General features: G+C 43.4%; 1 protein-coding gene across 1 annotated transcript in view; it reads left to right on the top strand.

Annotated features, from left to right (window-relative positions):
- esr2a (estrogen receptor 2a) overlaps positions 1-12500 on the top strand; it is a 40093-nt gene that overhangs the window by 19224 nt on the left and 8369 nt on the right. Inside the window, 2 exon segments of the mRNA XM_048249986.1 lie at positions 4062-4396; positions 4398-4410. Coding sequence (XP_048105943.1) covers positions 4062-4396; positions 4398-4410 — 348 coding nt within the window.

Here is a 12500-nt window from a genome sequence, read left to right on the forward strand (position 1 = left end):
CACAGGTGCTGGAATGGGGGCATGGTTCCAGAATTGCCTGCCATCCTGGGACAGCCCGGACCCTGGCACTGGTTGGACAGCGCTTTTGGTGGCCATCCATGAGGAGGGACGTCTGGACCTTTGTGGCAGCCTGTAACGTCTGTAGTAGGAACAAGACGGGTAACAGACCTCTTGCAGGGCTCCTAAGGCCTCTCCCCATCCCTCACCGCCCCTGGTCACATATAGCCATTGATTTTGTGACTGGGCTTCCCAATTCTGAGGGGAATACATGTATTTTGACAGTGGTTGATCGATTCTCCAAGGCTGCACATTTTATTCCGTTGCCCTCTGCCAAACAGACTGCCGAGTTACTAGTTTCTCATGTTTTCTGCCTGCATGGTCTTCCCTCTGACACAGTCTCTGATCGAGGGCCTCAGTTCTCTGCCCGGTTTTGGAAGGTGTTTTGCAAACTAATTGGTGCCTCTCCCAGCTTGTCCTCAGGTTTCCACCCCCAGACAAATGGGCAGACTGAGCGTGCAAACCAAAAGCTGGAAGTGGCACTCAGATGACCTCAGGACCCTGCCTCTTGGAGCAAGACTCTTTCCTGGGTGGAATACGCACACAACTCCTTGCCCACCTCAGCCACTGGTCTCTCCCCCCTTCACTGCTGTTTGGGTTATCAACCCTTGTTTCCCACCCAGAAGGAGGAGGTTGCGGTTCCTCAGCCCAGGCTTTTGTGCGCCGGTGCAAGAGGACTTGGTCTCAAGCCAGGACCCAGCTCTTGTGCTCAGTGGATGCCTTTAATAAACAGGCATCGCTCTGCTGCTCCAATGTACAGAGTGGGCCAGAGGGTGATGCTGTCCACTCGCGACCTACCTCTCCAGTCCCCCTGCCGCAAGTTGAATCCCAGGTTTGTTGGACCATTCTCCATCTCGAAGGTAGTCAGCCCCTGTTCAGTTAGACTTGCTTTGCCTCTGACTATGCGCCGTATTAACCTGGTATTCCATGTCTCCCAAGTGAAACCTCTTGTCTCTAGTCCCTTATCCCCACCCTTCAAACCCCCTCCTCCCCCCAGGATTGTTGATGGAGGTGAAGTGTTTACGGTGAGCAGACTCCTGAGGGTGCGTCGCCGAGGTAGAGGACTCCAGTAACTCATTGACTGGGAGGGCTATGGCCCAGAGGAGCCAGAGGCGCAGCTGGGTCCCTGCCAAGTTCATCGTGGACCGCACTCTGATCAGAGTTCCACCAGCACCATCCGGAGGCCCTGGCTGGGACCGTCGGAGGGGGGGTACTGTCACATTCCAGCCCAGAATCCCCACTTAGTCTGTGATCCGTCATGCCTCTGCTGTCCCTGGACTCCATTCCAGGTTTTCCCTCTGTCCTGGCTCCTAGTTGACTGACAGGGGAGCGGCCCAATCAGTGTCACACCTGTTGCCACTCTCCTCGTCAGCCATAGCATTTAAGCAGTGCCAGGAGAAACACTCTTTGCCAGATTGTCACGTCTTTCACAGTGGATTCTCGCTTATGCTCATGCTCTTTGGATTACTGTTTTTTTGACCTAAGCCTGTTTTTTGGACTTGTGAATTCGACTCAACCCTTTGGAAACCTTTACTTGGACCTTGCATTCTTTTGTTGCCAACCTATGCCTGTTCAGCCACGTGAGTCTCGTCTAGCCCCTTTGATACTGCTGCCTGTGTTTCTGCCTGCCTACCTGTGTACCGAACTATGCCTGTTTTTGCCACCTTGGATTTTTGACTGAACCTTGCCTGTACTGCTGCCTGTTTTTTGCCTGCCAACCTGTGTACCGAACTGTGCCTGTCTTGCCACTTTGGATTTTGACTGAAACCTGCCTGTACCTCTGCCGTTTTTTTGGATTTTGAGTTTGCACTGTTTTGTCAAGTCACTCTGCCTGGCTGTCGATTCCTGTGTTCTGACATTAAAACCCACTAATTATACTCTCTGCTTCCTGAGTCTGCTTTTGGTTCCACAGAAACTCACCTGGCCTCACCGGCCCTGACAGCATAATTGTGCATTCCTCATCCGTAAAATAAGGTGATCGCGTAATCATTGAAAGTGGTGACTTGCGCTGCAACCGCCCCTTTTATGTGAACGCGCACAAACTCCAATTAGGTTAACCCTCTAGGTGCCACAGTCGACTATAGTCGACAAGATGCGGTACTGAATAAAACGGCCGATTTAGTCAAATAGGGTGTCATATTTCGTTCGACTTCCACTCCACTAGATGGCAGACATGTCATACGTCATCCCCGACGCTTTAAACAAAACTTTCTAGCTACAGCGCATTGAATCAGTGCATGAAATACCGGAGCTAGTGTGCGTGAGCCACTTTGTCAGAGCGATATTGTCAACGCCAGCGAGTATTTGCATTAGATTATCGTCTAATGGCATCAAAAAAGTTTACCTGAAATGAAGTGTTGGGTCTTCTATTCAAGGACCCTGATTCTGAAGGGGAATATCTGCCTTCAAAAAATGACGGTGATTCGTTTAGTGAGGCTTCAGATGCGTCCCTGCCTTGCAATGATGCAGCTGGACAAAGTGAGAGTTTACTCCATAGTTTAGCTTACACCAAGCACAAACGTTGAATCGTTTGCCCAATGTCACTGGTGGGAATAATGTTTCACGGGTTCGGAGTGTTCATCGAGAAGAAAAAAATGTCAGCCATTTAGTAATGATTTACACTGTTGATTTGCTATCTACTTCCCTGATCATTTAGGACATACAGTACACTGTGTTCCTTTTTGTGTGTTCATGTCCTTGTGATGTGTGTGTCTTTGTCAGCTAAGAAAAAAAACAAAAAACATCAACAAAAACAACAAAAATACTAACATTGTCTCTTGTCTTGTCTCGTCATCTCACTCCTGATCTGTGCCTTGCCGTGGCAAATGAGCTTTTGAACTAAACAGGTCTTGTCTACTTGTGTTTGTGTGTCATCTGAATAATATATATGTGCCCCATACATGGAATCAGAGTGCCGACTGTATGTAGTAAATGGAAAATCTCTACAGCAAAAGGCCAGTCTACCGCTACATGCATTTGGTTTGTTTCTGCCATTTATTAGTAATGATTTACAGTTTGTTCACTACTTACTATTTACCTGAGCATTCAGTATTGTGCAATATAGCATACAGAAAGTGAGGGACATTTTGGGGGGGAAAGAAGTGGTGCATTTTATCATTCAAACATGCGACTTTTCATGAAAATTCTATAATCCAAGATGGCCGCCACCATATGACGTCATAATATGCAAATTAGATATAAACATTTAATCTCTACATAAACTTTGGGTCATCCTTAATATTTCTCTAATTTACAGAAAGTCTCTATCTCTGATCACTTTTAAGATATAGCCTTTTGAAATGAAGATGTCAAAATTGATCGTTTCGGAAAAAAACCTCTGGCGCCTAAAGGGTTAACCCCGGCTCAACAAATCAACTTCATAATCAGCGTCGTAGTACCGATTAACACCACTTAAGATAACCAGGTTTTGTCAACCCCAGTTTAACAAAGTAACCCTGGGTTACATCTGGGTAGGTTAAGCTCCCTTCGTAGTATAGGCCCCTGCAGTATATCCTAGAAACGTGCATGTGTGGTCTGGTTTGTACTGACAGAACCATGCCGCTGAACCCTGCATCTGTCTGGGCTCAAACCTGCAACTTTCATCATCGAATTAGAAGGTGGACGTGCTAGCAAGAAAGCTAAAATACATGGGTGTTAGCACCAGTCGCTAACACGTCTCTTAAGGTGTTGGGAGGAAAGTTTATGTACTGCAGTTACTGGATTGTACCAGATTGCTACACATGTGCTGTAGCAGTTGCTACTGCTGTGTTAGACACAGTGCAGTCATTACTCCCGGTTAACTCATCTCTGCTTTTATTTCACTAGTCAGAAAAAAAAAAGTAATAATATTGACTAGTCTTGTTACAGTACGACTTTATTCGTTGACACTGCTTTACAAATAATTGATAATTAAGGTATTTTTTCATAATTGTAACTACATTTACCTGAAATCTTGAGTTGTTACGTGTGTGTGTGCGTGTGTGCACATATTGGTTGCACAATAGGGATGCGGCGGGATCGTAGCACCTACAACCGCTGCTCCAGTGGACAGCCGCGGAGGATGCCTCGCTTGGTCACCCGGCCCAGTAGCAACGGGCAGAGGCGGGAGGTGGCAGCGGAGGAGAACGAAGGTCTGCACCAGACAGCGGCGATGCCGGCCGCGAGGGATCGTTCGGACGGGACACTGACTCCAGAGCAGCTGATTGCGCGCATCCTGGAGGCGGAACCACCGGACATCTACCTGATGAAGGACATGAAGAAGCCTTTCACCGAGGCCAACGTCATGATGAGCCTCACCAACCTTGCTGACAAAGAGCTCGTGCACATGATCAGCTGGGCCAAAAAAGATACCAGGTGAGCAGTGGGGCAGAAAAGGAGGAGGTATGAGAATGGAGAGAGAGAGGGAGGGATTGACAAAAGGGTGATTTTATGCAGCATTATGACATTACTTATATACTGTATTCAGAATGAGGAATGCTGACTACTCCAGTTACTGTACAGTAGTGAATGTAGCATTGGGTCCATCCCTGGCACAGCAATATTCTCGATTACTCTATTTTAGAGGGAGAGAGAGAGAGCCCGACCTCAGGTGATGTCCCACCAGTTGCTCTCCAGCATATTAGTGAAGCACATCTCATTGTCACTTCAGAAATAAAACTGTTGCACGTCGCACATCATTGTCCCATCACACGGCTGTACACACAAACCAATTCAACCAGGCACATTCTCATTAATGTTAATGCCTGCAAAACACCCAGGAGCCTTATCTTCCACCGACAGGCTCAACACTGCCATGAAAACCCAGATTCATAACAGGTGCATGCTGTGCTATCTCACAGCATTTAAGATAATTTCCTCCAAAATGATTCGACGTGATGAATAGAGCGTAAAACCATTGGCAGACTTGGTTGGTGTGAAGCATCTAAGCATCTCCCTGGTACTGTACCGCCCTGGAATTCAATGTGAGAAATATAGATTTCCTCTGAGAGGACTCGGGAAGATAAGAGACAGATTTCACAAGACTTCAAGAACACGCCTGCCATGCTGACAGCAGAGTTGCAAGTGCTGTTCAGTATGCAGTGTACAGAGGTCTTTGTGCTTTAGAGCTTTTAGAAAATAAACAGGATTTTGTCAGGGATTGCTAGTGATTGCTCTTAGCTGATGTTCAGACTGTGAGAGAGAGTGAGAGAGTGAGTGAGGCTGTATGTTGTGCGTGTGTGTGTGTGTGTGTGTGTGAGCGAGTGTGTGTATGGGAGTGAGTGAGAGAGTAAGTCAAATGTGTCACTCTCTCACCCTCTCACTCTCACTCTTTCACTCACTCCATCATGGTCTCTTAACACAACCTGCATTCTTAAGAAAACCCAACAGAGACTTCTTTCTTAGGAGACTTAAAAGCTTTGGGGTGGGTACAACATCTCTTATAAACCTTTACAGATGCACCATTGAAAGTATACTGACTGGTTGTATCACAGTGTGGTTAGGTAATCTGTCTGCCCAGGATCTCAAACTCTTAACAAGGACAATCCGGTCTGCCTCCAGAATCATTGGGGCCGACCTTCCTCTACTGCAAAACATTTACCCTGTACGCTGCAGGAGTAGAGCAGAGTCTATCATCAAGGATGTCAATCATCCAGCCTATCCCCTCTTTTCATTACTCCCCTCTGGTAAACGCTACCGGAGCATTACCTCACACACAACACGTCTTAAGGACAGCTTCTTTCCCCAGGCTATCAGAATATTAAATGGACAGTGACTTGAAATCATGAACATTCTTAATATAATTGCTTGTGTCATCAATATGGTACCTTAGGTATCACAGAAATTTTGTATATATATTTATAATGCCTCAGTGCATTTATTTCTTTTTAATCATCAGGTCTGCAGGTCATTAGGGGCCTGCAGGTCAGTGTAGGTCTATGGTCTTACATGTATGTATGTATGTATGTATGTATGTTGTCTTTTACATGTATGCAGTCTTTATGTATGTATGTGGTCCATATGTCTGTGGTCTATATGTATGCACAGAAGCTCTATGTAGGCTTTCTAATGGGTGCATGTCGACTGGTGTGCTTGTGTATCTGTGTGTGTTTGGGTGTCTGTGCATGCTTAGCAGCACATATGTCTCGTTCTTTGTATGGTGCCCCCCCCTACCCCCTATGCTATTTATTGCCTATATGGCACCATTGTGCTTCTTAGACCTTCCTTTTTACCCCCTGCAACTTGTGGCACAAGCATTTCAATTAAACTTTGAACTTGAGTGATTTCATAGCTGATCATATTTGGTAGCTGGACCTCCCTGCTTGCATTATCTGCTCTCTTCAGGATGGTCAAACTCCTCCACCTCCACTCCTCTCCCTCAAAAAAGCAATAACCTCCAGTCTTCTTAAAGAATCTGAAATTATATATATATATATATATATATAGCCAATAAATAGCTTTACTGCAAACTGCTTTTTAATCTTCTTCAATAATGTTTACAATGTCAATATGCATCAACAGCACATTATATAAGAATGATACTTTTCAGGTTTTCTCATAGTCTTCATTAAGATCTAACTTGAACATTATGCTACTCCATTTAATTGGGAATGCGTCTGAGCACGCATGAGTGGAGGGTGTGGCAGGTTTTGGCTGACTTGTCATTGTTGATAATCGATATCTCCTTTTTAATATAAGAAACTTTTAAAAGGAAATTATGAAGCCAACAAAGACGAGTCTGGAAGAGATTGCCGTCAGTTCCCTCTAGCCTACTGACCAGTCATAAACTGTGAGACCCAGGGCACTTTGACATACTCACTGTGATTTGGAAAATGGACAAGAATATGAAAAGTAGTCTTTGTCTTTGTGTAATGGGACTGGTGAGTTTTGACATCTTCTTCATTTATTAGTTTCCCTTAAACTAAGAATTTACATCAAGCACAAGATATACCATTTAAAACATGTTCCACTCAGATACATAGGTGGCTACCAGGCTCATAATTCACTTTTAATGGCAAACAGAAAATGTCCAGCTAGCATCATGCCAACATGCTTCTATTTCCAAAGGAATGAAGGCTGTTTCAAGTTATTGCCTGAAATTGGACTGTGCCTGATTTGGTTTGGGAGTTATCAGCTCACGATAGGAGAGAGATCAAGTGCATGTATCATATCTAATTGTTATTCAGTCATTATTACTATTATTTATTCCCTTTGCTTGCAAACGTTTGTAGGTTTATTTGCATTATCACTAAATGGGCTTACAGTGATGCTAACCAGACACACACACACACACAGAAGCACACATATACACGGAAGCAAACACACACATGCATACACTAAATTACATACATAAAAGTTGCAAGAGTAGGGGATGGAGTAGGAGATTGAGACAAATTGAGAAGCGTGATTTATTTTTGCAGAGAGAATGTGCAGGGCGGTGGTCATATTTTGTACCGCTCTGTGGTACATCTAGTTTATACCACTAACAATGCTCAAAATATAATACACTTCTGTGGTGTGAGGGTTTCTACAGATAAACCAAAGTATTGTAAACATTGAAAGTGTACAGAGAGGTTATAACAAGACCTGTATTTGTATGAAGAAAAATTCCATAGCTTCCTGGTCCAGTATCATCAAATCAGCGGGTGCATTTGATCTTGCAGCGCTACCCAGATCTGGCTGAATCTTTCAATACAAACATGCCTTACGTTTAGTCAGATCTGCACAGTGCCTAGACACGGAAAACATGGATTAAAAAGATTTCTCCTGAATCAGCTGCACTCGGTCTCAAGGTGAGGGGGGCTTTTTCTCAGTAGCAATTAGTGTAGTAGAGCACAAATAAAACATATCTCCTGAATCACCTCCACCAGGTCTGACAGTGAAAGCCTTTTCTCAGTAATAGTTAGAGTGGAGCATGGTGTACATCCAGAGCCATTCACATCCTCATTTCTGAGGACTCTCTGGGAGTTTGCAGCAGTAAGCAACACTCCTCTGGATTAGCTGTTGCCAGTGTGTTCCTGCCGGAGAAGCGTTCTGGCTGATTACAAGGACACTAGAAACTGGCCATTGTCCCCCGACTGCATCGAGAGTAACAGAGTGTACCTTTTTTGAATTAGTGCTTTGCACAAACACAAAAACACACACACTCGCTATCGCGAGCGCTCTCTCTCTCTCTCTCTCTCTCTCAATTCAATTTAAAAAGCTTTATGGGCATGACCATTCACAAAAAAAGTGTTGCCAAAGCATACAATATATATAAGTTTAGAAAACATCGGAACATAAAATCATAGGAATATAGTAGAATCATAAAACCAACAGACACACTGGAACTTTCGGGAACATAGCCTTCTGCCAATTGGCAGGTGTTGTGGATCCTCTCCCAAAAGCGCTGTGAGTCTTCTTTTTTTCAGTGTGAGAAAATTTGGGGTGGTTTAGTGATATGTCAAAATATTTGGTTACACTTTACTTATTGAAATAAGTGACATGACCTCTCCTGTCATATAGTGACCCTTTGCTCTTTGGGATTGTTTGTTTCTGCCTTTTTCTATGGCTAGACTGTGGTCAGCCTGTAAACACTGTAGAGATACTCTGCCAATTGATTATCTCTTTTTATCGCCACATAGCAATCTAATACAGGCTGTGTTTTTGTTTTCTTTTTAATTTGGTTAACTTTGATTGGTTGGAAAGTAGTGCTGGTCTGAACACGATCTATTTTAGGGATTAGTTAGTGGATTAGCCAGTTTAATCACCAACTGATTTTAGTGAATTTTGGGGGCTTAACTTTAGATGAATCCAGAATTTTAGTGATCTGTTTTGGATATTAATCAATAATTGGAATCGGCATAATTCTGCACTGCAAGCATTTGTGGGCACTTTTCTTTGGATGTGTAACAGATTTCTACAGAATTGCAGCATGCAGGGCTTCTACAGGGTTTGTTCCATCTAGTGTAGTCTCTCATGCTGAGTGGACCCCATATTTTACTTCCATAAAGTGCAATAGATAGGATGACTGTGTCAAATATTTTGGACGATATTTTAATTGGAATATCTATTTGCTGAAAATGCTGTCTTTTTTTGCATAAAGTGCACTTCGTGTTTTTCTCTTTTAGTGCATTCACTGCAATACCAAAGTGTCCTGTGGCATTGATTTTTAAACCAATGTAATTAGCATTTGTAACAGGGTGGTGTTACCTAGAGTCCAAAGGTGTCTAGGTCCTTGAAGTCTGGGTTGTTTTTGGAAGATTATAACTTTTTTTTATTTATTCAAATGAACTGGACCCAGGCTAGCCTAATGTAGCCATACTCGGTTCTATTCAGAATGTGAGTCTGATAGTGCACCAATGGGACGTGATTTATGGGGTGTGTTTCAACCGACACAGGGAAAATGCCTCTACACAGACCTGAACAATCAGAGCAACAGGGAGAACAGCCAAGACATCCTTCTTCTTGAATGCCTTAATCATTCTGTTCGCTTTTTTAAAGTTGTTGCACTATCAATATCTTGTGCAACAAATCCAATAGCGACATCTAAACGTCTGGCTTCTCCAGCAACAGCCGTTTTGTTAAACAAAATCGAACCGAAGCAAATGACAATGACATGAATGACTAGGCACTGTTGCTCACATATCTATGGTTGCTCATCTATACATCATCGTATCCATCATCGTAAAGTCCGCCCATACGATTTGATTGGTCCTCACAGTTCTGAAGTTTTCATAGGGGCTTCTCAGACCGAATTTCTCAACCTCAAATTTTGTAAGTGGGGATAAATTCAGTTCTGATAGTATTGCTCTAGCAGGTCCAGGTGCTGTTGTAGCCCTTGTTCAGTGGGCGACAGCAGTACCATGTCATCTGCAAAGAGAACAAATTTAACTTCCATGTCCAGCAGGGTGAGTCCATATGTTGCAGATTGTTCCAGTAACACCACTAATTGATTAATATAATTATTGAACAAAGTTGGGCTCAAACTGCACCCCTGTCTCACCCCACACCCTTGAGTGAAGTATTACGTAAGCTCTTTTGTTGCCAATTTTTACCCCGCATTTGTTGCCTGTGTATATTGATTTGAGGATGCCATACATTTTACCCCCAACACCGGTTTGAAGTACAATCCTTCATGCCAAATTGAATCAAATGCTTTGAAACATGCAAATATTTTTCCTTTCTTTTTTTGATGAAAACGTTGATTTATTAGCGTATACAGTAGAGTGTAAATGTGATCTCCTGTACGTCAATTTTAGCTAGGATGCAATTCATGAAAATTGGGCACTTCTGGATAAGTTTTAGATTTTTGGCAGGGTGTTAGGTATAGGCCTAAGGTTTTCAAAAATCCATGGATACAAGTTGGGGTGGCCCCCCTAGTGGCAGTTATCCATAAAATCCAAAATGGCCCCCGCCGAAAAGAGAAAAGGTTATATGTCAGCTTCCTTTAGTCTTAAATTGTTGTAAAATGTATTTTCTCTACTTTGTTTGATACAAGGAATCCAATTTTGATATGTTCTTCTTATTTTAAGTCCATTTCCATGTAGTATTATAGTCATATTTAGCTCATAAACTGTCAATATCTCTGAAAAAGTCACATTGAAATACTCAGGTCCTTAGACCCATATTTTTACCTCCAAGGTATGCTTTTCTTTGTTGATTGGACAGGTCACTATCACTATAGTGTCAAAAATCACATGTTGTGACCAAAAGGACCATTGTTGAGGCCTTAAATAAACACAACTTCAGAACTATGCCACAGTGAAAAGTTATATTAGGCTTTTCACCATGCTAAGGATCAATATTACATTTTAGTCAAATAACACAAAAAAACAATTCATACTTAAACATAATGTATTATTCAAATATTTTTAGATTCACTCTTCATCTTTACAGCCTCCCTCACACTTGCACAATGTGGTACATCAAAGTCCAGCTCAGTGGCACTTACAGTTGCCCATACAGGCAACCACACAGCCACAGTTGAGGAGGAGTGAGCATCCCTTGCTGGCATCTTCCAGATCTGTCCAATATGGCACCCAAATTTTGGTCCTGTCATTCCATTCCCAACCCCACTCACTGGGGTCTGGAATCTCTGGAGTTTTGGAGAGGACTCCGTCAGACCCGTCAACCTGACTCCTCCAGATGGATTGCTTCGCATTTGCTCCGCATATCCATCTGGGAACTTTCCGTTGGAGAATGTTTGGGAAAGGGGCGAAAATACTGGTTAGCTGATTGGATAAACCATCTGTCTATCACCACCTATGTTGGTCAGTCCAAATCAACCAATCAGATAAACGAAGCGTTCTTCTAATGCCATCTTTTAACATACAAGTTAGATAAGTAGCTAACGTTAACGTTTTTAAACTTACTATTTGTATGTGACATGAACCTCATCAACGACAATCCCCCACCAAGTTTTCATGGTAGGCTACACGTCTGAAGAAAGCATATTCCTTCTCGTTAAGTAACTAAGATTCAGTGCTACCAAACACTAACTTGAATTGGCCGTGGAGGATGTCTGTGTCCTTCATTCCTCCCAGCTACATTGCAGAGACTCCTAGCTTCCCCAGGAATACTAATATATATTCGGATAAAAGTTCAGCGATAGCTATGCTCATCTCAGCCGTGGAAGTCACCATGTTGTTTAGATTGAACAGTAGCTTCTCGTTGCGTCACACCTAAACCCGCCTCAAAACCAATGCTGATTGGACGTTCGTTTGGCGAACTGCTCCAAATTTTCTTTATCAGAGAGATGCCAGACTGATCTGCGAGTGAAAATCTGAAACTCGCGAGATCAGGATGGTCTCGCGAGGCTAGAGAGGGACTGCTTCCAGACAAAAGCTGCAGCGTGCAGGGTACGCTTTCCATGCTGGAATAAGGCATGATGGGTCGGGGGGATTGAATTCAGGGATTTGAGGCCATGAGTGAAAAGAAGCTTCCGGGTTTCATTGACTGACTCGACACCGCAGTTCTTACTATACATTCAGTACAGTACAGTCGAGCGTTTGAGAACTTGCATGTGCACTGATTCCAGTGTGAGGCTGGTTGGGTCTTGGGTGATCAGAATGAGGGTGCCGTTGACTTCTGGGTAAGCTGCCCACGCATTCCATGCTTTTTTTTTGCCAATTCCATACATTGCTGATACAATGTCACTTCATGTGAACGCGTGAAAGAGGGGCAGTGCTTGCCATTTTTGAGGTCCCAGCATTTCTGAGATGTGGCGGATTGGAATATCTTTATATGCCTTCCCTGATCCAAATCCAATCCACAGCTCTGAGAGGCGTAACTCCTGGAACAGATTGATGGCCTTCCTCTATTTGACATGGTGACAATGCTTCTAGGTCAGTAGGTTTGTTGCTCAGGACCAAGTTAGTCTTTGTTGTGAGGAGGTGGTACTTTGAGCCAGCTGTGGTCTTCTGAAGTTCCTCACTGATGTACTGAAACAGCTCATCTTTATTTTGACTGTCCTTGAGGAACTTCTG

Source organism: Alosa alosa, chromosome 8 (genome assembly GCF_017589495.1).
Source record: "Alosa alosa isolate M-15738 ecotype Scorff River chromosome 8, AALO_Geno_1.1, whole genome shotgun sequence".
NCBI classification, from domain to species: domain Eukaryota; kingdom Metazoa; phylum Chordata; class Actinopteri; order Clupeiformes; family Clupeidae; genus Alosa; species Alosa alosa.